At 47.1% G+C, this 27,928-nt stretch overlaps 4 protein-coding genes across 6 annotated transcripts; 1 reads left to right on the forward strand and 3 right to left on the reverse strand.

Annotated features, from left to right (window-relative positions):
- Positions 1-27: 27 nt before the first annotated feature.
- Positions 28-9,365, reverse strand: nkain1 (sodium/potassium transporting ATPase interacting 1). Of its 3 annotated transcripts, none has more exons than XM_048992755.1 (8): positions 8,857-9,365; positions 8,201-8,640; positions 4,963-5,100; positions 4,026-4,106; positions 3,670-3,834; positions 3,494-3,554; positions 3,266-3,347; positions 28-1,487 (listed from the first exon to the last, which is right to left on the reverse strand). In XM_048992755.1, exons 2-8 carry the CDS (start codon positions 8,252-8,254, stop codon positions 1,418-1,420), a joined length of 651 nt encoding a protein of 216 aa, XP_048848712.1. In that variant the 5' UTR covers positions 8,255-8,640; positions 8,857-9,365; the 3' UTR covers positions 28-1,417. The 3 variants fall into 3 exon arrangements, with proteins under 3 accessions (XP_048848712.1, XP_048848711.1, XP_048848713.1); XM_048992754.1 differs by having other exon boundaries at positions 3,637-3,834; XM_048992756.1 differs by having other exon boundaries at positions 28-1,492; positions 3,637-3,834.
- A 111-nt stretch (positions 9,366-9,476) lies between these two features.
- Positions 9,477-14,056, reverse strand: snrnp40 (small nuclear ribonucleoprotein 40 (U5)). Its single transcript, XM_048992752.1, is given in 11 exon segments — positions 9,477-9,946; positions 10,160-10,263; positions 10,347-10,408; positions 10,700-10,762; positions 10,764-10,783; positions 10,889-11,009; positions 11,094-11,216; positions 11,685-11,850; positions 12,284-12,377; positions 12,692-12,821; positions 13,802-14,056. Coding segments are annotated over 11 exon segments (1,047 nt in total). The 5' UTR covers positions 13,916-14,056; the 3' UTR covers positions 9,477-9,896.
- Positions 14,057-14,148: 92 nt separating this feature from the next.
- Positions 14,149-18,312, forward strand: zcchc17 (zinc finger, CCHC domain containing 17). Its single transcript, XM_048992753.1, has 8 exons — positions 14,149-14,481; positions 14,596-14,681; positions 15,004-15,061; positions 15,208-15,308; positions 15,534-15,625; positions 15,727-15,827; positions 15,961-16,070; positions 17,850-18,312. The coding sequence occupies exons 2-8, from the start codon at positions 14,607-14,609 to the stop codon at positions 18,057-18,059; spliced, it is 747 nt and encodes a 248-aa protein (XP_048848710.1). The 5' UTR covers positions 14,149-14,481; positions 14,596-14,606; the 3' UTR covers positions 18,060-18,312.
- A 797-nt stretch (positions 18,313-19,109) lies between these two features.
- Positions 19,110-27,748, reverse strand: fabp3 (fatty acid binding protein 3, muscle and heart). Its single transcript, XM_048992757.1, has 5 exons — positions 27,621-27,748; positions 22,889-22,963; positions 20,385-20,557; positions 19,407-19,508; positions 19,110-19,312 (listed from the first exon to the last, which is right to left on the reverse strand). The coding sequence occupies exons 2-5, from the start codon at positions 22,956-22,958 to the stop codon at positions 19,259-19,261; spliced, it is 399 nt and encodes a 132-aa protein (XP_048848714.1). The 5' UTR covers positions 22,959-22,963; positions 27,621-27,748; the 3' UTR covers positions 19,110-19,258.
- Between the last annotated feature and the right edge of the window lie 180 nt (positions 27,749-27,928).

A 27,928-nucleotide genomic window follows, 5' to 3' on the forward strand; every position in this document is an offset into this window, starting at 1 on the left:
TTTATTTCCCAAAAACCCGAACCCCCCCCCCCACCAATAAGTAGTATATAAGGGTTGTGTCCTTTGACACCTCGTTAAAAATGAGTATGCACACATACACACACACATAAACACGCGCACACATGCATGCACACACGCACACACACACACACACACACACACACACAAACCAGCAGCTGTGACACATGAACGAGGGAGATGCACTGCAGGTTAACGTAAGAGACGGAAGGGAGTCTGCATGTGACAGAGGTCCCCAGTGCACCTCCCCACCAGCCTCTGGGAGAGGGGGGGAAAGCGGGAAAATATCAGAGCCACAAAGTGAAGGAATTCTGTGCTAACATGACAGTTGGAAATGCAGTGAGAACGGGAGCTGCTGAGAAGAGAGAGAGGTGTGAAATGAGGCCAAGAGGCATTCTGACAACAGAAAGGGGGCAAGACATTCTGGGAGATTAGTGGGGGCGGGGCAAATAGGGCAGGTTAATATTTACATGCACACAAAACCTACATAATTTTCCTTAGAAACACTATTTACCAATCTAGTTTACTGTATATAAAGTGGACGGAGAGGGTCACTGAGCATGTGCAGGTGGGATGATGGCTGCGAGTTGAACGTCAGCGCCTGATTGGTGGGGGTAATAGCCAGTTGCCCACCATCTGACACAGGCCCACCTGCACAGACACTCCGCGGGTCCATCCTGGCGCGGGTGGGTGGCCCAGGCAGAGCAACCGCCGCCAACAGAGGCAGGGCCGTTGGACTGGCAGGGAGGCACTGGGAATGCTTCTCGGCCTCCTCCCCTGGCCATCGCTGATATTTGCAGGCCACACAGTTGCTTCTGAGGTGGTCAGCCTGAGCTCTCGTGTTCAGCCACTGTAACCATCACAGCCAGCATCTTCTGGATGCCACTGGATATGCTCACGGGACAATTAGGGACAAAGCTATGTAGTGAGGTTCCCGATCCTTAGTGTGGAAAGAACCAAATCATTTCAAACTCCATCCCCACATTTCAGATGTAAAAAAAAAAACCACATGGGGGAGAAAAAAGCTGCCGCACTTTCAGAGGGGGAGGGGCTACGCCATGGCCTGCCTGGCCCACCGTGCACCACGCTGCAGCCAACTCCCCCTTGGCCCCACACTCCACCTCGACCACAGAGTGAGGAAAAAAAAATACCAAAAGTGCACACATCTTCACAGTTAAAGGAGGGTGACTGGGCCCATTTTGTTTCTTGGTTTGTCACCGGCCATGTGCACTGTCCAGTCAGTAAGTCAATACTGCAGTTAGTCTCACCTGCCAGCAGGGGGCTCTTTGAGACAGTTTTTTTTTTCTCTCTCCGCATCCCCAGTTTGAATCAGAGGCTATACAGAAATGAAGACATCTCTACAAAAGACAACTTTCTGAAGACCATGCTGTGCTCCTCCTCAGACAGAAGCCTCTTGATCATCAGCGATCCTCCTCTTTCCCCCCTTTGGGCTGCTGACCTCGCCTACCCTGCGCTGGGAAGTGGGGGGGGAATGGGGAGATAGAGAATCTGCATTTAGATAAGGAACTTCAACATGGCATTTCCCACCAAACTGCCACCTTTAAACATATTTTATAAACACATTCAGCAGAAATAAAAGCAATTTGAAACGAAGTTCTATATCAGGGTTACGATACTGAATCAGGTGATGTAGCATTCGATAATATTTAACATTTTAATTAGCACTATTTCAAATTAAACTACAAAGTGATGTTAGTTACTATTTCCAAATATAGCAGTGAAGCAATTAGAGCGGAGGCGGAGAGGAAGCTCCGCCCCCTCGCCCCCGATGACACGCCCTGGCACTTCCTGATCTATAAGACTGCTGTGTCTCTCATTAGCATCACTCTCCGACAGCTGGCAAATCTGAGGAAAGTGGTAAGGGGCAGAAAGAAGTAGCGGAAGGCTGCATGACACTGGCGTGACTGAAGCACGTCAGGTGGAGAAGTGTCGCTTCTTATAACGAAGTATTCAGAAGGTGGGTCCACGTCCGGCTTCTTCTGGCCTGTCTTGAACTAACCACATCTATAATAAGAAGAGGTGTTTGGCCTTCATCAGGCAATTCATCACGCCATGACTTTTAGGCCACATTCCGGAGCCTGGCCTGGTTTGATTTCGGCCGATTCACCACAGTTAGAAGGTCCCGTGGGACGCTGAAGGACCACAGGAACCAGGAGTTTGTTTTACTGCTCCATCTGTATGGCTCCTCCAGATTTTAATTATAGTAATACTGACTCAGTGGTGGGCAGGGATCCACTAATGCGCTAATCGCTAATTAGCGGAGCTAACGTTTCTGTTAGCGGATCAGTGTTCCTGCTAACATCGGAAACCATTAGAGGACAAACTAGCTCCTGCTAAAATTTAGTTCTGCTAACTGAGACCCAGCTAACATTTTTTGTTGGCAGGTTAAGTGAATAAAATTTAATGGTCAAAAGCATTTCTAAACCCTAAAATCATACATATTTGTTCCTGTCTGTTGTGAGCATGTCCGCAACAGTCTGTCTGGCATGTTGTTGTGTGACTACGTGTAAACACAAGAAGCTATTGGTCGATGACTTGTCAGCTTTAAGGAGATCTGGGCTAAATGTAAGTGAACAAAGATGAAGTCCATTTAAAGTGGGGTACCCTGAATTAAGCAGCGAACAGGGGCCTGTATCAGGAAGCTGGGTTTCTTGCTTGTCAGATTTCTGACAGAGCTATAGACCAATAGAGAGCTCAGACCCTCCACCCTAGTTCCGGGTAAACAGCGCCATGTTTGTAGTCCCCAAGTGGCTTCACTGAGTGCAAAATGTCAGCACAGGCCAGTTGCGAAATATAAGCATTTTTGTCAGAGATCTTCAATGCAGATTTATTTCAGAGATTCTGCAGAATGGTACAACACCCAACTGGGTAAGTTCTAAATACCCTCTGGTAATCACTCAAGTACGACAGATGGGACTTCAGTGTTAAATGGGTTAAAATTTTAGCTCTCTTGGTATGTTTTAGAGGGTTTCAGAGCCAAAAGCCACACCGATTCATAAAATAAGAGTTAAGGTTAGCTTCTGCTAAATTTCTTAGAGGTTTATCAGATTAGCGTCATTGAATTAAACTTTGGAGTTTTAGCGAATTAGTGGTTACCGAAGCTAACTTTTCGGTTAGCTGTGCCCACCACTGTACTGACTTGCAGGGATTCTTTTCTCTACATACAATACTGCTATAGAGAAGAGTTTGGGGCACTGGTAAGCAGAGACGTGTGGGGGGTACTGACGTGTACAGGGGCTGCAGTTGAAGATGTGATGCCTTCTGCGGTGGCTGGTAGCCATACGAGTCAAAACCACCAATGAAGTCAACTGCAGCAGGAAGGAGAGAGGAACGTCACCAAGGATGACCGAAAGCTGCCGGCAAACTGCAGTATGACATCATCATCAGCAACCGGGTACCATCACTCAATTGGAAATGACATCACCCCCTTTTCCCCTCAGAAAGAAGCACTCACAGCTGTCCTCATCTTCCAGGAACACCTTGCTGACGTAACAGGCATAGACAAATCCGAAGAGCTACGGGGGAAGACGAGAAAACGCCATCACACCTTCTCACATGACTTAGACTGAGGAGCCGCACCAGGCTGTTTTTACTCACTGCCAAGAAGACCTGTAGGGCGGAGCTGACCACCTCGATGTACTGGTAGTCTAGCAGGCAGCCGGAGACGGTGATGACGTGGTGGTCATCTGGGGCTAGGGGAGAGTTGGGCACCAGGGTGACCAAGCAACCTGGCCCGTTTTCCATCCACCAGGAGCGGTGCAGGGATGTGTTAAAGGTCATGAGGAAGTCCCTGTCCTGGACCGAACATTTGGGAGGCCACAAATGGATAATATCACAGCAGCACAGACCAAGGAGGTAGATATATTACAGCGTCAGTGTTATGACATTACAGGATTAAAACCGGCCAGACGCTGTCAGCGCTACAGCGGCACAGCATTGCCATGGCACAGGCTGGCATCGCTTTAAGAAGCAAGGTAAAAACTCACCTGGGACAGGTGCCCTACCTCCAGGTAGAAGCAAATGATGAAAGAGTTCCAGCCAACCCAGAGGACCAGCCACACTGCATACTGCGGGATACGCACACAAACAAACAAACAAGTCACGCCAACTCTTTACATATTACATACATAAGTATCTCTTTTCCCCAGTCATCATAGATTAGACGTCGAACGATCAATTGGCCACAAAAAAAAACATTGGCACCAAGCGATTAATCAGACTACATGGCTGATACGGTGATGACTGCGCATGGCTGCGCGCAGCTGTGTGACTGATGCGCAGCCAGGCACAGCACTCACTGCGTCAGTGTTGTAGTGCTGTTTATTAGCAGCTACAGCAGTGAAGCTGCATGACTGCCAAAGGTAGAAGTTCTAAATTCGTACCGCTTATTTCAGTTTCACTTGATGAACAACATCACCACAAAAGGAAAAACAATAGTTGTTTTTTTCCTATTACTTTTAAAATGTTTCAGGTCCTTCTTTATTAAATATATTAATATGTTAAATATACATTTGAAGTTAAGCAGTTGTGTTACTCGTTTGTTATTTTTCTACTTTAAAAAATGGCCTTATAACACCCCCCCCCCCCCCCCCCAAAAAAAAAGGCCTTTGTCACTGGAAAACTCATATCGGTCAACCTCACACACAGACACACACAGACACAGACACACACAGACACACAGACACGCACAGACACAGACACAGACACACACACACACAGACACACACAGACACAGACACACACAGACACACACAGACACGCACACAGACACGCACACAGACACGCACAGACACAGACACACACAGACACGCACACAGACACGCACACAGACACAGACACACACAGACACACACACACAGACACGCACGCATACTCCTCCATCTTTCACATTCATACCAGGACATTTATACCAAGAATACGCACCAGGATGAGGTAGCGAGAGCGAAACTGCACGGTGCCAAAGATGCCCAAGATGACAGCCATTATGTGCAGGAAATTGGCCAGGATGGGGGCCCACTGGTACCCCAAAAAGTCAAACACCTGCCTCTCCAAAGCAGCGACCTGTGGCACACATGAGACAGCACCCCCCCACAATTCACATAACCGAGCCAGAAGGCATGACTATACAACTGAGCAAAAACCACACATTTTCGGCAGAAACTGGTACCAAGATAGAAGTAAACAAGTACAGGAAAAACAGCCAAATCCACAAATGGAAAACAAATTCTTATGGTTCAAAAAACCTACACTGCAAATTCCAGTACATCCACCAATTTTCCATAATTCAATGCAAAGTTGCAGTGGGCCTAGAGACCAAGTCAGAGAACATCTGAACATCCTGTACCATCACCGTGGACCCTCACACCATGGAAAATATGCTAAAGTCGTTGGAAATCTTGAAAGAAACCCACAAGAAGATCCAAATTCCACCCAGAGATGGTTTGGGCTAAGAATCAAACCCATAACCCTGTAGGTCTCCCACCACAGTACAGCCCGCTAAGCCGTCGAATGTCTAAATGAAAGCCTAGCAAAAAGGTAAAACAGTAACCCATGACATCAGTATGCAAAAGCCATAGTTGTAGTGAACTGAACTAGCAATAGGTAACGCTGGGGTAAAAGAGGAAGAGGAGCGATGGGTAACGCTGGGGTAAAAGAGGAAGAGGAGCGATGGGAAACGCTGGGGTAAAAGAGGAAGAGGAGCGATGGGAAACGCTGGGGTAAAAGAGGAAGAGGAGCGATGGGAAACGCTGGGGGAAAGAGGAAGAGGAGCGATGGGTAACGCTGGGGAAAAAGAGGAAGAGGAGCGATGGGAAACGCTGGGGTAAAAGAGGAAGAGGAGCGATAGGTAACACTGGGGGAAAGAGGAGCGATAGGTAACACTGGGGGAAAGAGGAGCGATGGGAAACGCTGGGGTAAAAGAGGAAGAGGAGCGATGGGTAACGCTGGGGTAAAAGGAAGAGGAGCGATGGGTAACGCTGGGGGAAAAGAGGAAGAGGAACGATGGGTAACGCTGGGGAAAAAGAGGAAGAGGAGCGATGGGTAATGCTGGGGGAAAGAGGAAGAGGAGCGATGGGAAACGCTGGGGTAAAAGAGGAAGAGGAGCGATGGGTAACACTGGGGTAAAAGGAAGAGGAGCGATGGGAAACGCTGGGGGAAAAGAGGAAGAGGAACGATGGGTAACGCTGGGGAAAAAGAGGAAGAGGAACGATGGGTAACGCTGGGGAAAAAGAGGAAGAGGAGCGATGGGTAATGCTGGGGGAAAGAGGAAGAGGAGCGATGGGAAACGCTGGGGTAAAAGAGGAAGAGGAGCGATGGGTAACACTGGGGTAAAAGGAAGAGGAGCGATGGGAAACGCTGGGGGAAAAGAGGAAGAGGAACGATGGGTAACGCTGGGGAAAAAGAGGAAGAGGAACGATGGGTAACGCTGGGGAAAAAGATGAAGAGGAGCGATGGGTAACGCTGGGGAAAAGAGGAAGAGGAGCGATGGGAAACACTGGGGTAAAAGAGGAGCGATGGGTAACACTGGGGGAAAGAGGCTAAGAAAAAAGCAGGAGCAGAGTGTGACCTGTTCTCTTATTAGGTTCCCCATCCTGCCATCATTGCACGCACACACACACCCACTTTCTTCCAACAGGAGCACCAGGCATCTTTCCCTACAGGCATGTTACCGTGCCCCCCCTCGCACACACAGGACTACACAGACACACAAACACAGTTACCACAGACACACATACTCCAGCATTCCCACAGCAGTCTGCTGCAGTTGTTTCCATGGAAACTGCCTGGAGCCCCAGCCCCAAGCCGTGTTAGCAGGGAGAGGGGGGTGCCCTGGGCCTGTGTGTACACCCTCTGCGCTCTCTCTCACACACTCACACACACACACACACACACACACACACACACACACACACACACACACACCACTCACGCTCGCCACAAACTCTCCAAATACAACACTAATGTTGAGTAAACATCCTGTCAGTCAGTCCTCAGAATACAGAGCACACGCTGTCAGACGCACTCAGCATCTCAGTCACTCGCTGCCCAAGTTACACACAAGCACCTTTACGCTCCACTCACCTCTCAGATTACACACACACATACCAATACCTACCACCAATTATTACTAATTTCACACCCACAAACTTATTAATTCTTGGAAACAACATATGCAAAGACACTAATGATATTGTAGACACGCATAATTAAAAAACGCACAAGAATCTATGCACAACATTCATCTGCTGTAGGACAGTCACATGCATAGGCATGCCTGTCCTGCACACGCTTTACACTGTATTGCACACATACTGTCAGCCACCATATCGTGTAGTCACTACAGACAGCGGAATTCACCCTAAGATGTACGATACATCATACCGGAGAGGCAGCAACATAATCTGCCAAAGTTTGCCCGGGGCCAAGAACTCTCATCTCCGCCATAGACACGAAGCCATGTGTTTCTACCAATATGTTACACATATGAGCAGATGATCGGACAAAGAGGGATCATGGCTGTGGAGCGCCTGTGTGGATGCCTCTGGGCAGCCGGGCCAGACTGCAAGCCAGCGAACACATGGCGTGAGCAGGGGAGGGCAGGGGGCTGCGAGGAGGAGGGAAGCAGATGTCGCTAGCGAGTGTGCGGCGTGGCCCACGATCCCCGCCAACGGCGGAGCGCAACCGGGCAACTTTGGGGGCCGAGAGGAGTAACACTTTCAGGCCAGCGTGCCAAAGCAGCGATGTGTACAGGACTGAAAGAAGCAGAGCATTAGAGCTGAAAATCAATGCAATTAATGAGCATAAACACTACAATTATAGTAGGTTTGAAAATACATCTAAACATAAAAATAAGCACCAATAGGATCCCGCGTGCTGTTGATCAATAACATTATTTGGTGTTTTCTGGTTCTCCAAACAAGTCCACAATGTGATAAAAAAAAACAATCAGTTAAAACACTTTTTGGCCCGTCAAATGCTGGTATTAACAGTACTTGTATATGGCAATTCAAGGGGACGCATCCCTGCTTTCACAAACATTTACAGCCACAAATATGGAATTACACACCCCGTTCATAAATGGATTCGTCCTAATGGAGAGTTAATGGACACGTTAAGCAGCCTAAAGAAGCCAGGCAAAAAAAAAAACCTGCAACACACTTACCAGTTGGAAAGAACAGATGACCACCAGCGTGCACCTCCCGGTACACTTCCCCATTTTTCCTCGGCCAAGACACGGCTTATGGCCGTATAAGCTACGGGATGAAATGAAATCTTGCTGTCAGGTCCCGGGGAGGAGAGTCGACAGCGATGATCACCGGTCCGCTTCGGCTGAGCCCGCCGCCGATCAGCACTCCGTCGTGCCCGCTGCTTCCCCCCTCATTACACCCTCTGCGACTCAGTACAAGCCGACACCGATTATACCACCATGAATTTTTCGCCTGGGCTGTGTAGTCATTGCACCGTCATGCCGGTTTCCGAGCGTGTACTGGCAGTACCAATTTAAGTGTTAAGGTGGATGTGCTCCCGTTCCAAACGTCGGCGTCCCCGGTTCTGCCAGCGATGGGTCGCCGGCAGTGACTCGAACTCCTTGCGATGCCACACCTTCGGTCACACGGCGTACAGAAAGGGACCAGAAAGCAAACCACAAGTGGGGAAATATTTAGGTAAAGAAAAGAGAAAGATTTGAGCATCATATGACATTATATCACACCGAGTAAAAGGGGTAGGGCTTCGCAGCAAGAGAGGAGAAAAATTAACCCGATAGAGGCAAGATGCGAGCTTGGAACAATTGACACAAAGCGATCCATTGTAACTCACGGTCCGCGGCGAGTCCCGGTTCCGAAGCGAGGCGCACAGGAAGGAGGATCATCTATGTAAACAGGGCGAAGGCGATGGCTATTTATTTAAGAGAAATGAACGGCAAACCCACGCTGTTTCAGGGGCTTTGTGAAGCTCAGCGCCAGTACAGCGGGAGGGGGAAAAGAGGGGGCGCAGGAAGGAATGGGGGGGGCGAAGCCCTCATTTGTGATATAATGAATTCTGCAGCCTGTGCGGGCTTCTGGCGGCGGGACGAGAGGCGCTGCACTCGGAGACACAAAGGGAGCCGAGCGAGGCTGGTCACCGCCAGGGATGGAGCTCGGAGATCGGCGGTGCGACACGGCGGCTTCACGAGGCGGCAATGCAAGCACCAGCACGGGGTTAAATGGCTGCTGCAGGCACGCCATCTCACAGGCGTAGGAGCCACTTAAAATAAAGATTATTCTTTGTTATTGTAATTAAAAAGCCCGGACAGAACTCTGCCGTGGTTCTCTAAGACTTCATTTTATCGACGACCAGGGAAAGGAATAACCTGTTCATTTTCATAATGGCTACACGCGGAGAAGCAGCACAGAATGGTGATTATTACAGCAGGGAAATAGGACACGCAGAGACAGACACACTGAATCCAGTGGATTTATTTGGAGCAATTAAAAACCAAAAGCTCCGTGGAAATTTACAAAGTACATAAAACTTAACAGCATTCAGTAAATATAAAAAAGATCCAGAAATGTACAGGAGCACCTTGGCTTCTGGTCTCAAGGCTTCTGATCACACTCATACTACTGCCAATGTCACTGAGGTCTGACCAGATCAGTAAAATGCTAATTAACCTGTGTGTGTGTGTGTGTGTGTGAGTCTCAACTCCAGCGGGACGTCCAGAATGGCAGCGCTGAACTCCTGAACACCCCATCAGTTTCTATGGGGGCTTCGGCCATGTGACCCCAGGTGGCTATGGAGACGATCGGGGGGGGGGGGGGGGGGGGGGGGGGGGGGGGGGCTCGTCAGTGTGTAGCAAGACCATGGCCCCACAAGAGTCCCTACTGGATCTCCCCCATGTAGAGCCGCTTGTCACTGGACCCAGAGAGCACTGCGGGGGGAGCGAGATGGGAGGTGGTTAGGGTTAGGCTACATGCCGCTTAGAATCACCTGGATGGGCATTTGAACGACGGGAGACAGTGACCATGTGACAGCAGATCCTCAGAGGAGTTAATCAGCAGCCCACAGTGTGCGGCTACATGCTGCTGCACGTATGAACTCATACAGCCATTTAATGTGCGTCACTAAAAATGACGGGTCTCACCGATGGGTTCCGTGGGGTGGAAGGCGACCTCATTGACAGAGCCAGCGTGACCAGGCAGCTTGTACAGGATCCTCCTGGAGGTGGTGTCCCACACATACACAAACCTGAAACGAAAAACGACGTTGAAGCAGGAGGACTTGTTCATGTCCTGACGGGGGCTGCCGCGCATCGCAGCCGAGTCCCTCACCTATCAGCAGAGCCTGCTGCTATCTTGCTTCCGTCCGCTGACCAGGAGCACCTCAGAAGGTTCTATCAGGGAAACAGGCCACGATTATATGGTTTAAGGGGACCACACAAACCAACATCTGGGGCTCGACTAACTTGTGCACTGTATTGGCAGTAAATTGCTTCTGTTCGTTCTTAAATCACAGAAATTCCCAACATGCCACACTTCATACGAGGGTGTCTGTAGATAGTCAGTCTGTAGATGAACAAGCAGGCTTGGCTGTGTTGGTACTGCTATGCAGATGATGCAGCTGCTCTCCTGGGCAATCTGGACCATGACCTGTGTTCACTCAGCCTGCTTTCAGCACAGGGTACCTTTTCAAAATTGTGGACGTTTCCCTGGAAGATCTTCACGCATCTCTCCTTGGGGGCGAAGGGGGCGAACGTCCCAGACTCGCACTGCAAGGGGGGGGGTGACACAAAAGGGGCGGGGCCGTCACCGCTGGAGAAGGCAGCGGTCCGTTTGGAGAAGCCGCACGGCTGAGCTGCGAGCAGGAAGCTCACCTGTGTTGTCCATGGAGTTGGAGAGAAGGTAGGAGCCCTCGGAGCTGAGGCTCAGGCCCGTCAGCGAGTCTCCGTGTCCTTGCATGGTGTAGATCAGCTTATTCTGTCGCAGGTCCCACACCTGAGAGGCGCGATGGATGCACACAGATTCAAACAGCTGCCACGCCGTTCTCGGCTTTCACAAGAACAGCCAGTGGCCACCTACCTTAATATCATTATCGATGCCGCCAGAGATGATCTGATCGCTGGTGTCGTTGAAGGTGACGGCCAGCACCTGATAGGTGTTTTGGAAAGTGTGGACAGACGCCTTCTTCCTGATGTCCCACAGCTGAACACACATATCACAGCGATCACTCTGCCGCCCAGAACAAGGCCCTATATATCCTAACAGCCCTCATACAGTCAGCTAATCAGAGAATGCTGCGACGTGTGAGATGTAGTGGTTTGAATATTTAGCCGAATATTAAATAGACACAATTACAGAGCCTATCATTGCAAAACAGAGAATTGACAAGTAAATTTATTTTGACATTTCGCAAGAACTGCTGTGAGTCATTAAAAAATATACTGCTGTAATCACTGGACTTGTGACTCGAATCGTCATGCATGTGTTAGATTTTACATTTTTTTCTCTCAAGCAGTTGACTAGTCAGCAATCTTCTGCTAAAATCTCATATTTCAAATCAGAAAGCAGGTCATGAAAAATGAAAAGCAGCACAGTTATGATTTTATGGCCAGTTCCTATTGTACTTTGAAAATACTGTTTCCACCCCTTCAAACCCAGCGCTGACCTCACCTTCACAGTCCCGTCGTCGCTACCTGTGCAGACCACCTGTGGGCCACGGCGGGCAGGATAGCACGAGTTCACAAAGGAAGTATGACCCTTCAGGCGCTTTATTCGCTCTCCTGTCTCACTGTCCCACACCCCCACTGTCTTATCGGTGGAGGCAGAGAAAAGCAGGCTGCAGAAACAACCAATCAGAAGACATCCAATCAGAAGACATCCAATCAGAAGACATCCAATCAGAAATCCAGACGGATCCAAGTACCATCAAGCCGAGGTCAGCTGTGCAAGTAAGCACTTACACAGTACCCTATCAGGAGCAAGAACTATTTTAATGAGATAGCCAAGGGGAAGGACACATCTGAGAATCTTTAAAATGTTACTAATTATGAATGGATGGGGAGTATGAAGGACACAGGCACCAAACTGGGAGACTAAAAACTAAGACAAGGATTAATGTCTGTGCTCTGAACTCTGTCATCTAGCACATATTTCTAAGTTTTAACCTAAAGGGGGCAGTAGACTCGAGCCATAAATGGGTCACAGGCATGCCCCCGTCTTTGCTTATGAATATTAATGAACTTTAACCCCACCCACCAGCCATAGCATACCTGCCGTCTGTGTTATAGTGCAGCTCCATGACGGCCCCGCTGTGGCCCTTCAGGGTGGCGTAGTTGTCACAGTCACCAAAGACACTCCACAACACTGAGGAGAAGACAGCAACAAGAACCATTAATGCAGTCGGTGGCCAACCAACACCTAGTCACCACAGCAGCTGTGACACTACACCCATGCAAGCAGTTACATACTTGCAGCTGTAAAGAGCCCATATACTTACATTCATCATTGTGAACAGTCAATATTTACAGAAAAATGATCAAGCCTTCTGTAGGTAGTGCACTGTATCACACAATCAATTTTTGTTTAAATTCAAGGGAGACCTATTGCACTCACGCCTCAGCTCTGATACTGTGATTACATGTAAATATCAGATCCCAGCACAAGGCAAGGCAACTCACAGATGAGTCTGTCATAACCAGCGGACGCCAGTGCTGATCCGCTGGGGTGGAACTTGCAGCAGTACACTTCTCCTTCATGGCCTGACAATAGCATGATGGGAGCCTGGAGGCTGGAGCTCCGAGGCGGACCCTGGGGGAGGAGGGAGAGCGTCATGAGCCGACACTATAATGAGAGGATGACATATGTGACAGACACACGCAGAATAAGCAGGGAAGGAGAGCTAGAGAGAATGGGCGAGAAGCTTGACTGGAACTGACCTGCATTTAGATCAAGGTTTAAAATAGCCCCAAGAAGGATAACAGAAGGACGAGACTCATACGGGTGACATATTTACACAGTGCAGCGAAAATTAACATTTTCTGTCCTACTTGAGTCTAGCTACTGTGTTAAGTGTATTACCATCATCTTTGTAACCAGTGCAAAACACTCAATGTACTGATGGGCTACGGCAAGTTCAAACTCAAAACACAGAGATAAATGTGTTACTTTTAGAAGTAGGAAGAAAAAAACACACATTTTTGATAATTTCAACAACTGGACAATCTAAACATTTATTTTTAAAACTTCAATAAACCCAGTTTCTGTAATCTATGACACATAATAGCCAGACTATGATTATAAAATATTGTAACAACTACATTTTGCCAAATATTCACCCATATATCTCAGGCAAATTAACCTGGCACTTTATTATGTTGCCAATATCTTATAATCTCTTTGAATCAGTCAATTATGACTAATACCAAAAATTTGACAGCTTAGATTGGGCTTTGAAATAAAAATTACGAATCTATTAATGGTGAAAGACTTATTTTTCTCAAAATAACAAAACAAATAAAATTCCATTGTTGAGTCGTTAATGATTATACTTTCCACTGAATGTTAAAATAATACTACGAAATCATTTAAATTAATTCATTCATTCATTGTTTTGGTTCACCTAAGCATTCTTCCGCACATTTTACACATCTTAGAGCCGTCTATTTTTTGCAACGCATAACTGCAAAACACGTTTCATAAATTTAACTAGTTCAAAAGGAGAGCCAAGTTAAGCTTTTAAACTTAACAAATACCCCCGCGATAATGTGAAAGGCGCTACCAATTCCTACCATCGTTGCTAGCTGCTGCGACTGCGCCGCGGCCACAAGTTCCGTCCTTGGTCTTTTGATGCCCGCAGGTACCACAGCCATCTCCGCCGCACCCCTCTTTTTCGGCTCAATCATAGTTCTCAAAAACCTGAACTGTTTGTCTATTGATCACGCTGCTTTTTGCGATCCCTTTTGATGAAACTAAATGAAACGTGAAATGTACTCCCCACTGGTTTAAACTGCACGAGCCAAATGGCAACATCAGTTTCCGGCATCCCAATTCGCACGTAATAAGATCAAATATGATTGGTCCACTCCTCCGAAGTCAAATTTCATTGGCTGGCGGATGAGGTCTTGAATGTATTTGCCCCGGAAGTACATACTCAAGTCGAGGAGTCTCTAAAGATTACAGTGGTGGGAGTTTGGCTGAAGATTTCTGTTATTTGAAATAGTGCAGGTTTACAAGTGTGTTAGTTTTTCACTAAACAAATATATAGCACCAAGGCAGCATGCATACGACATTGCTGACTGGTTTGCTAGTCATATATTTTCCATTGCTGGTTAGGTAGCTTTATAGTGAGTTTGCGAATGCAAAGTTAATATAGTCAGTCGTCAGACAGTGTATTGAACACCAGTGAAGTGACATCACCTATCCGTATCCGAACTATTAACTCAAGCCGCGAGCCTTAATCAGTAAAAAGGTAGCTACCGTTTAGTACCTGCTCTATTCCTTTTGTTGTTAAACGATCCTCAGTCGTTCTCGAACAATGTGCATCGGACAAATGTGCGAAGCTGACCATAAAATATTATTCAAGTCTGCAGATCGATGGATGGGTTTCGCAACAGAGAACGGGTGGACCTTGATGAGCTACCTGAACTGTACACCATACTGCGTGGAGAGGTACGGGAGTTCAGTCTTCAGTCTGCGGTACTGTAGAACCGGTCTTTCTAATCATAACCCAAATTGTAATGCCAAAGATGAGAAGTCAGGGTGAACGAATGATAATTAAATCTAATTATGTTTTAATATACATAATTTGAAATGTTTTATTTACATTTTTATTTAAAGGAAAATGATTTAAAGTTATAATATGGTTCAGTTTATTGATCCAGGATTTCAGCTCATTCGTCTATGCATAGTCCCATGGGTAAGAAGCGTTTGTTGCGTAAAAATTACAAATGAAATAAACATCCTGACGTTTACCTTGGAGCCTGTTTTTCAGGTGGCCTCTGTCACCGCCTATGGAGCGTTTGTGAAAATTCCCGGCTGCAGAAAACAAGGTAACATTTGGAAATTCTGCCCATTCCAACCAATAAGGGCTGCTCAGCGATTAGACACAGGTTGACTGCCTCCCAGAGACTGCCTGAGATGCAGAGTAGACTCTCCTCTTTGTGATGCCATGCTGTAATGCTCACTCCCGTGTCAGGGCTGGTCCATAAGAGTGAAATGTCATCCTGCCGTGTGGAGAACCCCTCCGAGATTGTGGATGTAGGAGAGCAAGTCTGGGTGAAGGTCATTGGGCGTGAGGTGACTCTTTCTTTTATTTCTTTTAATTATGCAGCATTTTTATACATCTAAACCATTTTAATTGCAAAACATTAAGTTAGAATATTTTATAAGTTTACTTAAAAGTACTCAATGTTTAGTCAATAAATCTGTGAAATAAATTCATCCAAATTATCGGTCCATTAAGTGTAATCCATATGCAAATGCAAAGTACTGCTATAGATAAGGTCACATGGTGTGTTTCAGATACAGGAGGGAAAGGTGAAACTTTCATTCTCCATGAAAGTTGTAAATCAAGGCACTGGAAAGGACCTGGACCCCAACAATGTGGTGTTAGAGTATGTGATTCTTAACATCTTCTGATGTGTTTGTGGATGGAGTGGAGGGGCAGTGGTTGGGTTAAGATAAGCTTGGAAACGTTTCAGCGTCTCTTACACAGGCAGGACGACAGAAAACGACGGCAGTTCAGAGACCACTCAAGTCAGAGGATAACGCTGGAGGCTGTCCTCAACACCACATGCAAGAAGTGTGGTTGTAAGGGTAAGTCAGAGAGAATAGCCTGTGTGTGTGTGAGAGCGACTCTAAGGTTGTGATTAGCAGACACATGTGTGTGGTTGAATGGGACTAAGGAGACATCTGCTTGTGCAGTGAGTGATGCCTGTCTGCTTTCCAGGACACTTCACTAAGGACTGCTACTCCCAGCCTGGCCTGCAGTATAGCCTGGTGCCTGAGGAAGAGGAGGAGCCCAGTCAGTCTGCCCAGACACACCCCGAGAATAAAAAGGTACCTGACTGACATCTGACACATCCAATCATGGCCTGGTCTGCCTGAGAAGGGGCAGGAACCTGAAAATGCAGCTGCGTTTCCTAAGAATACATGCCTGCCAGGATGCTTGACTGATGGAACATTAAGCTGAAATAAGACAAGACCATGACATTTACATCCAGTTATTTTATAGGACAATTCAGTGTGACTGTGTTTGCATACAAAGAGCATTCTCAGCTTTTTAGGGGGATACACTCTACACAAATATTACTCGAGTCAATCTACTAACTGGTCATGTTTGACTATTGCAGTAAGTTATCTAATAAGTTACAGGCTCCTTCTTCAAATTGTTGAATGACTTTACTGTCTATGGTGAAATATTATGAAATATCACCATTTGTCTAAAAATGTCCAAGTCAGTCAAGCCATTGGTTTTATTTTTCAGTACAATTCGAAAAAATGACAGTAGAATTAATCGTTAATATACGATTCTGTGCCGAACTCTTACTTGCCAGAGAAAATTATATTTAAATTATCCTTGTGTAGGTGTAAAACTATGATTTTATGCCAGTCAAAGTCTGTTAGCTTAGCTGTTTCAAAATCTCTGTCGAAGTGACCACAGGATTTGCAGAAACCGTTAAATATGTACCCATGTATTTGTTGATTCAAACTCTAGAATACCATCCTCGGCTAATCTCTAATATCTCATCAAGGTATTTAATCTCTAATATCTCATCAAGGTATTTAATTATTTAAGTCGCTTAACAGATCTGGTGGTGAAATTTAACAAATGCATGGAATGGCAGGGGTGCCCCTGAGGAGAGGTTTGGGATCTGAAGTGGTACCTTCAGGTATCAAGATACATCAGTTTTTGGAGAAACAAAGTTGTTACTTTTTTATTTGGTACTGTTCTTTTTTCTGTTAAATAGTTTTTTTCTGAGTAATATGCACTTACGGCCCAGATGAGTAGCACTTATTAAACATTTTCTATGCCTAAGTCAGTACTGTATGTTAAAAAGCCTTTTTCATGACTCGGTCAACAGCTTTTATAAAAACAGATGGCAGGTAAGCAGCCGTGGTCAGTCTGCTGGCTCCTTACATTAACCCTGATGTTACAGAGGATCTTGGTAAAGATCAGGTGCTGAGAATCACAGTGAATAATCTGCTGCAGGAATAAGCACTTCAGGCTTCAGGCGCAGGACAGGCATCTAGAAATGGATTCAGTCTCTCCAAGGGAAGTGAAACAAGCTGTGACTGCAGCAGACAGGCAGACTTCACAGGGAGGATGGAGATTTCAGACTCTTCAGGGGCTTCAGCCTCGTTTTTCTGTTGCTCTATGTGTATTTTTGGAAGAATCTTTAAAAATGCAGCAGGAATTTCTGGGTTCCTTGTGTGATGATTTGCCTTTGTGGCCGTTTGTGGGGAATGTGACCGCCTGCGGTGGTGGCAGGCACTGAACCGTTGCAGAAACAGTCACAAGGTGATCTTGACAACTGACTGCTTTTTAGTACAGGTCTGATGCAACGGCCTGAAACGGTGGGTTGAAGCAGCCTGAGCTGGCGTTAGCAAAAGTAGTAATGCTTTTCTCGCTCTGAGGATGGATGGCGACGTTTTAAAAGAATAAATATTTCAAGCATTCCTCCCTTAACCAGTGAGCAGAATGGCTGTCGGTAGATCTGAGACTCGCGGCATGTGCTATTCTGCCTTGCCTGTAAATCTCTGGCCTGATCTGTTTACCACATGTGACCCTGATTCTCTCTCTGGTTCTCGCATGGATGCCCCGTTCCCACACACCAGGAGAAGAAGGTGAAGAAGAGGAAGGAGAAGAGGGAGACCTCCACGGACTCCAGCGACGACTTCTGCAGGCCGGCCAAACGGGGGCGCTCCGCCAGCGAGACGGGCAGTGGAGAGGGCAGGAAGAAGGAGAAGGAGAAGAAGAAGGAGAAGAAGAAGAAGAAAAAGAAGCACAAGAAAGGAAAACGCAGATCTCACAGCAAGCAGGAGTGAGAAAGGCGTCCCTGAGAAAGCAGACAGCCTGTGGCAGCCCAGAGGAGTGCAGAGGCCCCCGTGTTCTCAGACAGCCCTGGACCAGCAGAACCACTCCAGTCTAACTGGATTTCTGGGTCCTTTTCCTGAGCTGCATATCATTGTATTGTCTTTTTATTTTTGTATTTTTAATGTGTTTAAATCGCTGTTTTCTTCTCACTTAACACAGAGCAGGAGAATTCTGTGTCGTGTAAATAAAACGCCATCTGACAAAGAGATGGGTTGGTTCTTTCATACCTGCTGTTCTCCACGGCATTGGGTGACAGGAAGCGTGTCACCAGACCAACAATCTGGCCCAGCCAACACGAGCCCCACCCACCAAGCCTTTCACCCACTTTTTCCCCGTCACATGACTCTGGAACATGCTCACATTTCAGCTGTCGGCAGACCTGGCCCAATGATGCACGCACACTGACGCACACCCACCAGGTTCAGTGGATACCGCAGGACATGATGCACCAGTGCTCTGATTACACCACAAACACAGGTGCTTAGATCAAGTTACACCGTCTTGTAGTATTTACTTGCTTAGCAGACGCTTTTAGCAGTGTATTTGGGAGTCATTTATATATATATATATATAAAAATGCATTTAGGCAGCGTCTGACTGAAATATTTGCTTATGAGATACAGGCGTGGTTTCTGCTGAAACTTGAACCCAAGTGATTTTGCTGAAAATTTGAGCTCCTTACCCACTATGCCCCCTGCTGTCCTGCAGCTCTCCTGCTGCCTGAGAGGTCAGATACGCTGCAGTATTGTCCTGCTTTCCATCCTCCTAATGTGTTTATTTCTGTCCCTGTTAGCTTGAAATGACATCACACTCTCTGACACTGATGACCTGTGGCACATTCCTGGGCTGAAATAGACCTGGCGTGTTTGTGTGACAGCGTGTGTTACACACAGACGCTGCTCTACGCTCGGACCCAGTGGAGGAGGGTTTAGGACATTTTTTTTTTGTTTGCTTTTCTTTGAGTTGAAAATCATGGCATGGATTGTGCTGCCCAGTGACAAAACACGAGGATTTTTTTATTGTGTAAGACAGAGGAGGCAGTACAAAGATGGGCGGGGGGGGGGGGGGATACCCATAGCAGTACCAGCACGCTGGATCCTGTAGTGATGGGCTGGGAGGGGGCAGGGGGGAGAGTCAGGAAGTCAGTCCTCTATTCGGCCTTTATGTACGAGCGGGTGGACACCACGTCACCCAGCGTCAGGGTCTGCGGAGCACAGCGGATGGTCAACTGACAAGGAAAGAGCACACAGCCCCCCATCCCCCCCCCCCCACACACACACACACACAGGGGTACTGACCAGAGTCAGGCTCTTCTCGCTGACCTCCCTCACCAGGGTCGTCTCCTTCCCATCCCATTTCTGAATGTGCACCATCTTATCTCCGTCCAGTGTCACCACAGACTGGGGGACAGATGGAGGAACAGTTCACAGACATATACCTGATCTACAGGGAAGTCAGGGTGTAGGTATACGCCTGATCTACAGGGAAATCAGTGTGTAGATATACGTTTGATCTACAGGGAAGTCAGTGTGTAGATATACGTTTGATCTACAAGGAAGTCTGTGTAGATATACGCCTGATTTACAGAGAAGTCAGTGTGAAGGTATACTATGTATATGCCTGATCTACAGGGAAGTCAGTGTGTAGATATACGTTTGATCTACAGGGAAGTCAGTGTGTAGATATACGCCTGATTTACAGAGAAGTCAGTGTGAAGGTATACTATGTATATGCCTGATCTACAGGGAAGTCAGTGTGTAGATATACGTTTGATCTACAGGGAAATCAGTGTGTAGATATACGTTTGATCTACAGGGAAGTCAGTGTGTAGATATACTCCTGATCTACAGGGAAGTCAGTGTGTAGATATACGTTTGATCTACAGGGAAGTCAGTGTGTAGATATATGTTTGATCTACAGGGAAGTCAGTGTGTAGATATACGCCTGATTTACAGGGAAGTCAGTGTGTAGATATACATTTGATCTACAGGGAAGTCAGTGTGTAGGTATATGGCTCATCCACATGAAACTTAGTGTTTCACTGTTTGTTGTATTCAGGCAGTCACTGTAGCTTATGACTGATATACGAGAGAGTTAATGTGGGTTTATGCATTAATAGAGAATCTTGGATATTTGCATATCGGCCCGTCTGAGTTACTGTTATCATAGATGCCGTGATTTTGGGAGCGACCAAACCTTCACTGTGTGTGGAAGCACATGTTTGTGTGTTGCGACCCTATGGGCCGCTGGTTCTGTGCATAGCAGCAGTGAGGCACCTTCACTTTCCTGTCATCTGCGGTGGTCTCGTCGAACTCCTCGCCCAGTTTGAAACTGATCTCGGTGTTCTTGAAGGTGCTCTGGGTCCTCAGGGTGATGGTGTCACCGTCCATGGAAATGATGGTGGTGGGTTTGGTCATGCTGCCCACCTGCCGCGTGGCGAAGCTCACACCTGTCGCAGAGACGCTGATTAGCATCAGCCGGCCGGTTTGCGCAGGTAACAAACTCACCTGCAGGGGGCGCCAGTAACACTTGTAGTGTTGTACTTGGCCAACACTGTAGTGACACCTAAACCCAGACCATTCCGAGAGCTAAGCAATTACTAAGTTGACCTACTTATGACAAGCAATCATATAATCATATAATGTATCTTTTACTGTATTTGTATTAATGCCAAATAAAGCTTCATTCATTATAACCATCCATCCATCCATCCATCCATATATTCATCCTCTATTCCACTAATCCACTTGCTCAGTCTGTAGTACATTGCTGGACATTAACACCCAGGCACTGTTCTAAAACAGCAGCGCACTTGAATATGAATTCTTCACAACAGTGAACCCCAGGACTGTAGGGGTGCAACCCACAAATGTGGAGAATGGGTCAACACCGCTGGCTCACTGCTGGCTGAATGACCAACACAGCACCTGCTGCTGTTTGTACCGAAATGTTAACGCCGTCACAGCCCAGCGCCGGGTTATTGTTATTTCTCCCCCCAGCGTTTTATGGGTATGACCTTTTAATTAAGAATTTTGCTAAAGTAGCTTTTCAAACGCAGTAATCGAGGTGATAAACAGAAGTGATAGTAATGTGGCCAAAACTGTGGGGGGGGGGGGGGGGGGGGATGAGGCAAAAGGTCACAAGGGTTTAATCGTTGGTGTTACTGTAGCTAATAAAGCCACAGAATCAGCCTCCAAATGAATGTTTTCGCGATAGGTCTTCTGGAAGCCCTGCCCCCCCCCTCGTATTCGCCCCACCCTCGCCCTTCCAGGAGCAGCTTTACAGTGAATTGTCTTCCCTGTTTCTTACCGAGTGCTCTCTCTTTGCCATGCGCCTTGAGTTCTCTTCACCGCCCCATCTAGTGGACACATTCTCACGACCCCTGGCCGGCGAGTCGGCCGCCAGGCCCAGGTGTGGCAGCGGGCCAACGGGCCTGCATTCTGCCATCGATTTATTACCGTTTGGTAAACAAGGTACAGCACAGCATGACCCGTCAGCGGCCATCAGGAGGACGGCTGTGGTCACGCGGCTGCTGGCACGGATGCTGTGACGGCTTTCAACCAGCCGTTTGTGCTGTGTCAGCCATTGTACTACAGCATATGCATGGGTCATTGTGGCCCAGAATGGGGTGTGTCAGCTACTCTGGGTATCAGGACAGCAGGGGAAGGGCGGGGAGATAGGGAGTATCCCAGAAAGTCACACGACAGAGGGCTGGAGTCAAGGGCTGGTGGGAGGGGCCTACAGAGGTCAAAGAGGACACCAGTATGTCAATGGACACACCCCTCTAATACACACTCGCATTCCACTGCCTCATGCTTCCAGACCTCCACACATAAGTGAAACTGCAAAGCTGAAGGGAACGACATGATAAAATAATGGCACTTCTATTAGCGCTGTCGTGGGAAGTTCCGCTTATCTCTGAAGATATTCACTGACGGCCCGAAGCTGGAGCCGAGAGGCTCACCAGTGGGATGGCGACGTGTGTGCGTGCGTGGGCGAGGAGCGCAGGGCATGTGCGACTGCGGGAGGCGAGTCGTAGCTGCGCTGCAGCGCCTCCGGGGAGCGCCGTAATCTCTTAGTCTGTTTGTCTGTCATTATAAAAAGGCTTAAATCAACAGGGCTGTTCCCACTAGAGAAAAGGAGCGGATTTACTAGCAGGTTCCACCGTGCGCACAGGCTGAGATCGTGCTCGCATTCACGATGCAAAAGAAAGCAGCCCTTCCTTGCGGCTTTGCTCATCAGCCCTGACTGAGGATGTCTGCTGGTGTGAATCGCCCTCCACTGCACCAGGGGACTTGCATTTCATGCTAATGCAGGGAGATGGAGGGACATCTGCCTCTGGGATGCCCCAGCCCATACAACTGTGGGGCCCACCTACCTCCCTCCACTCCGCAGCAGACACCCCTCGATCCCTGCCCGGCCCTCCCCTCCGGCTGTGGAGTCGCCCCCTCCCCCCTCCAAACCCACCCGACTGCTTAGCTCTACACCGTTTCTCACACAGATATACACGTGTGCAAAGCGAATTCACGCGCACGCACATGCACGCGCAGCCAACTCCCTTTATACACATGGCCACATGTAACAGTTATCTTTTTCTCAGGCCCGCGTGCAGGTGCATGCAGGAGCCCATATTCATTCTCGACCACAGACACGCACATGCACGCGCACAATGGCCCTCATCCTGCATGTGACGCATCCCATTCACTCAGCGCCAACCTCCGTCTCCACTCATCACTCCCGCACGCTCGCTCTCGCCGTCCCCACACTGCGGGCCACTCACCCAGTGTCTTCATATAGTCGTCAAAATTCTTGCTCTCCTTCAGGTTCCATGTGCCTACGAAAGCCTCCATGATGCCTGCAGGGCGCAGAGGGAGAGTAGTGGAATGAGAGAGAGAGAGAGACAGAGAGAGGGAGAGTAAGAGTGAGGCTGAGAGCGCAAGCAGGCAGCACAATGATCCCCTGATCCTACTGGAGGATTTTATACCGGCTGTTTGTGATGTCACTGGCCTGCAGACAGGGAGAGGAGGGCAGAGGGGGAGGAGAAGGAGGAGGAGGAGAGGGGGGAGGAGAAGACGGGACATAGGGGGGAAAAAAGAGAGGGAGACCAGCATGGACTGCTGGTTTAAGTAAAAAGACAAGAAAAGAGCGAGGGTGAGGGATAGGTGGGGGTGAGGGGGCTCTGTGCATGTGGCAGCTGTTTCCATGGTGATTAGATTGGGGAAATGCATGCGTCACGCTGCTGCCCTGCTTTTGCGGTGACCCTCCCCCACCCCCTGCTCCTGGTCAGTTTGGGTCTGGGGTTTATTTGCAGCTGTCGGCTCACTCATTACTGACCTCCATGCCAGACTCACACAAGGTGAATGAGCCCCCCCACCCCGACATGGGAGCGCTGAGCGTAGAGTTACAAACAGGATCTACTAATTGCCCGTAAGATAAACAACAGCTCAAATAAAAGTTTCCCGCCTCACTCCTCGGGGCTCCCATGTCAGACACACACAAGCCTCAACATGGAGTCACCACTCAGTACCTGAGAAGGCGGCCCGGGTTACACGCCCGTTACACGTAGGTGGAGCACTGCCACTGATGGGTGGCGCGAGGAGTTTTCTACCCGCTTCACTGCATCATGAGATAATTATCAAAAAGGTGCAGTGGGTCGGAATATATACATGAAATGAATAATAGAACAATGATACTTTATTAATCCCTGTGGGGATTAATTGCTTTCCATACAGGCGTGACTAAGTTTGGGGGTCACATTGACGGTCAGCCACCTTGCGTTGCTTCAGGAGCTGGGGGTTAAGGGCCTTGCTCAAGGGTCCAGGGACGTGTGAGTATTCTGCTAAGGATGGGACTGAACTGGCAACCTTCTGATCACAGACACAGAGCCTTAGCACCTGAGCCATTCGCTGCCCCCAGTTATGATGTAAGTAATAGTATAACAAAAAAAAGTGAGTAGAATGAGTAAATTGTGGAAGCAACAGCTTGGCCGATTTGTGAAGAGAAGGGGTCTAGACAGTGGGTTCTGAAGACGTCACAGATAAAGATAAGTCAAGATAGTCAGGATTCCCAGAGACCTGAGGTTGCGTTTCACAAGAGAATGATTGGAAGGTTCCAACAAGCAGATACCCTCAGTTAGAATCACAGCGGGGCAAAGGGAAGGAGGGATGGATCACAGAGCGGCCCCACAAAAAGGGGCTTATTTAACGAAAACAAACAGAAAGGGGGAAAGAAAACAAGGGGTAGCAAGTGGTCAAAACAAAACTGAGAAAACAGGAATAAAAGCAGGAAGCAAAGCAGAACAAACTATACAGGGGGAAAACAATCAAAAATACGACGACAACGACGCTACAGAGATGAACAGTCACACAGGTAAAAGGCAACAATGATCCAACAAGGAACAGAGCAAAAGCAGGCACTTAAATACATCACTCAGAAGCCATGACTCAGGACAGGTGAAAACCATAAGTCAATTAACCAACTAGCAAACACAGGACGGCAAGAAACAGGGGGAATACATTACAGTTAACAAACAGAAAACTATGGAAACTTTACTAAACAAAGAACATAAGTACAAGCAGAGCAAAATAAAACAAGGTATAAGCAGAGTAAACTAAAACAGCGACACAGAAACCATAACAGATTCAAGGAAAAGCCAAAAGCTAAGGATAAACATAAAACCAAAAAATAAACAAAAGGTAAGACAAGCCTCAGACTAACCTTGAACCCACAAATGGAGGGATGTGAGTTTCCAAGCCACTCACTTAACCCATCAAGCTATATGATAGCCCAGGGCACAGGGAAACACATTAGGGACTAGGGCTACAAGACAAGGGGAACAGGATGGGCAGCACCACCTGCTGGCCAAATGGGGGCAAACACATAGGACAGGGATGGACAGGCACTGATCTTGACACACGCAAGCAAGGATGGCGGTGTGTTGGAGACATGCCTGTCCTCCAAAGCTCAGCCAATCACAGACAACAATCACCTCCCCCCATCTCTGCCTCATCTACACACAAACTGTCTATTCATCCCTTTTGACCCCCCTGGGCCCAGCAAAACACAGCATGTCTAAAATAATGTGTGTGACTGAACAGGTATGCAGCGACTACAGAACACATGCAAGTGAGCTCACTGAGGTGTGTCCATACAGTATAAAATAATGAAAATAGCTAAGTACTAAAAAGGATATGAATTACTGTATCATAATGGACAAGCACAGCAATACATTTAAACTTGGCATGTCAAACTAAATACAGAAATGAAATAAATAAATAAATCAAAACTAACATATGATAAAGTTACATGTAACCGAAGAACATTTGTCTACTTTAAGTACACAGTGTAAGCTAATAATTTAACTGATATTTTCATAGATAGTTAAGTTGATGAGTTAAAATTATTTATGTAATCACAGGCTCACCAAAGAAGAGAACCAGATTCCTCACACCAGCATTCAATTATATATAGAGACATTTGCAACTGTTGCTTTTACAAACTCCTTGGAAACCATAAACAAATGAGTGGATAGAACACAGAGTCTTAAAAAGGTTTGTTACTTATATTTTGAAAATAGTGCTGGGACACTAACATCATGTGACTCTCTTGCATCGGCAGTTTCTGAATTTGGCAGTCATGGTTTCTGCCTGCTGCTGAGAAGTCACACTGACAGTGAGGCCCATCACACAAAGACCAGACAATATGAAAAACAGCTTCCATGTCCCATACTGCAGGCTGAGGCAAATGTCAAATATACGGAAGGGAAGAGAATAAATTAGGTGATTGGATGAAACAGACGGGCTGAGAGTCTGCGCTTTGAGTAACGCAACCCCAAAGGCAGAATTTTCTTGGGAGGAAATGGGACAGAGGTTAGCCCCACCCACATCAAAAGCCAGATGCCTGCCTGCAGACTAAACCATGCAGAAAACGTGTGTGTGATACACAGCGCTGCACAGACCCTCAGCACATGGCCTCATAAATGGTCAATGAAAAAAAAAATCAAGCGAAATATTTCGTCACACATTCACAAGCAGTCACTGCCCTGCTGGATTGTCACTCGAAGTTCCCTCGTGTAGCATAACTATTATTTAGGCATATATTTAGACTTTAATTATGAATATCAAATACTTAAGTTTACATTACACAAGTTATAAAGTTACCACTAAGTAGTTCTGACCAGTTAGCTGGTTGGATTTGGTTTGTTTGTTCTCACGCATGGTCTCCATGCAGTTTCATTGGTTGCCAGTGGAATGTTTTGTGTTTGTGACTAATAATTTGTTTCAGCTGTAAGTTACTAGAGACTCGCATTTAATTGAATAATGTTTCCAGAGAAGCACGTGCGGCGCAGTACTGCCGTTATTACTCCAGCAGTATATTTATAGTTGCGGACTTCAGTTCAGCGGACGTGGAAAGATCTGCGCTGGAAACACAATGTCTTTCTCATCTCCCGTGACTTGCAGGACGCGGTCAGCTGAGTATGTAGGCTGCCGTTCAAGTACGCAGAAAGCAGAGAGGATGCCGAGCCATGCAGACGCTGACAAGGAGAATAAATTACACAAACAGGAAGATATGTAGCTGTCTATGTTTGGGAAATCAAAACCGTTAAATTTCCCCTTTCAAAACAATCGAGAAAGTTGCATGCAAGACATTTGCGACTGGCTGTACCCATAATATGCAAAACGTATCACAGTAAATGTAGCCTACCAATGGCTCACATTACCACATCATCATCATCCAGAGTACTAATTAACCTAATAAGATAATGTCACGCATGGATATAGGACGGCGCAGTCTCCTGACCAAAGTACTAACGTAGTAATTGCCTCTTGTGACGTCCCTGCCCAAATACCTATACCGACACGCTAATGGACTCATATGAACCACAAAAATGGTTGTATTGTCTCAGAAAGAAAAAGTACTTTGGGATTCTTTTCTTAACTTCATTAAAAGAGCCAGTCTCGACACGTCCCAGATCTACACATCCAACTGGCAAACATTTTACAGAGAAATTGCGCCAGTGGATGTGCTGACGGCGAAAAACTGGACTACACTAATAAGTAACAAAAACTAATTCGCCCGCACGCAAGATAACTCGTTCGTTTTAGCAAGGTTCCGTAAAAAAGTTAGAATATCGCTTCTGCTAGAATCTTGTAGCATTTTTGTGAGAATAACTAAAGGATGGATTAAAGCCAGTGGGACGACAAGAGTGGCACCCTCACGATGGAAGAGTGTTTGGTATATTTTGGCAATACACGGTAAAAATGTAATAACGGTATTTGAATTGTAATAAATAACTCATAAAACCTGGTATGAAACCTATTTGGACCACTTAAGCATACTTCAACAGTCAGCAGAAGCGGCTATCATCAAAAGTCATGGCAAGGAAGACCGAGCAGGCACGTGCCCTATGGAGAGTATCCCGCAGCAGCAGGAGGCCGTCGGTGCGGGTATCCACCGCAACCTATTCTATTACGAAAATCATTCCGGAAAAACGCGCAAGCGATCGCCGTTACCTTTCGAAACGCCTGGGTTGGTGCGGACAGACCAGTGAGCCACGGCAATTCTCGGCTGTGTCACTTCGAAGCCGCTTCCCTCCTCGGAGATATTCTCAGGATTGCTTTGCCTACTCAGTTCCTTTTAAATTTAGAAACGCAGTTAAAAGAGTTCTTGTATGGTGATTATGTCACAGGAAATTCATAGTTGGTAAAATGAGAGGCTATGAGTGCGGGAAGCCAAATTTTAATGACAAATTTCGATTGGCAAAGATTATAAGAGGATTTCTGCATAAAACTGAGTGAAATCGAGATGGCATATAGTACAA

Source organism: Brienomyrus brachyistius, chromosome 23 (genome assembly GCF_023856365.1).
Source record: "Brienomyrus brachyistius isolate T26 chromosome 23, BBRACH_0.4, whole genome shotgun sequence".
In the NCBI taxonomy this organism is placed as follows: Eukaryota; Metazoa; Chordata; class Actinopteri; order Osteoglossiformes; family Mormyridae; genus Brienomyrus; species Brienomyrus brachyistius.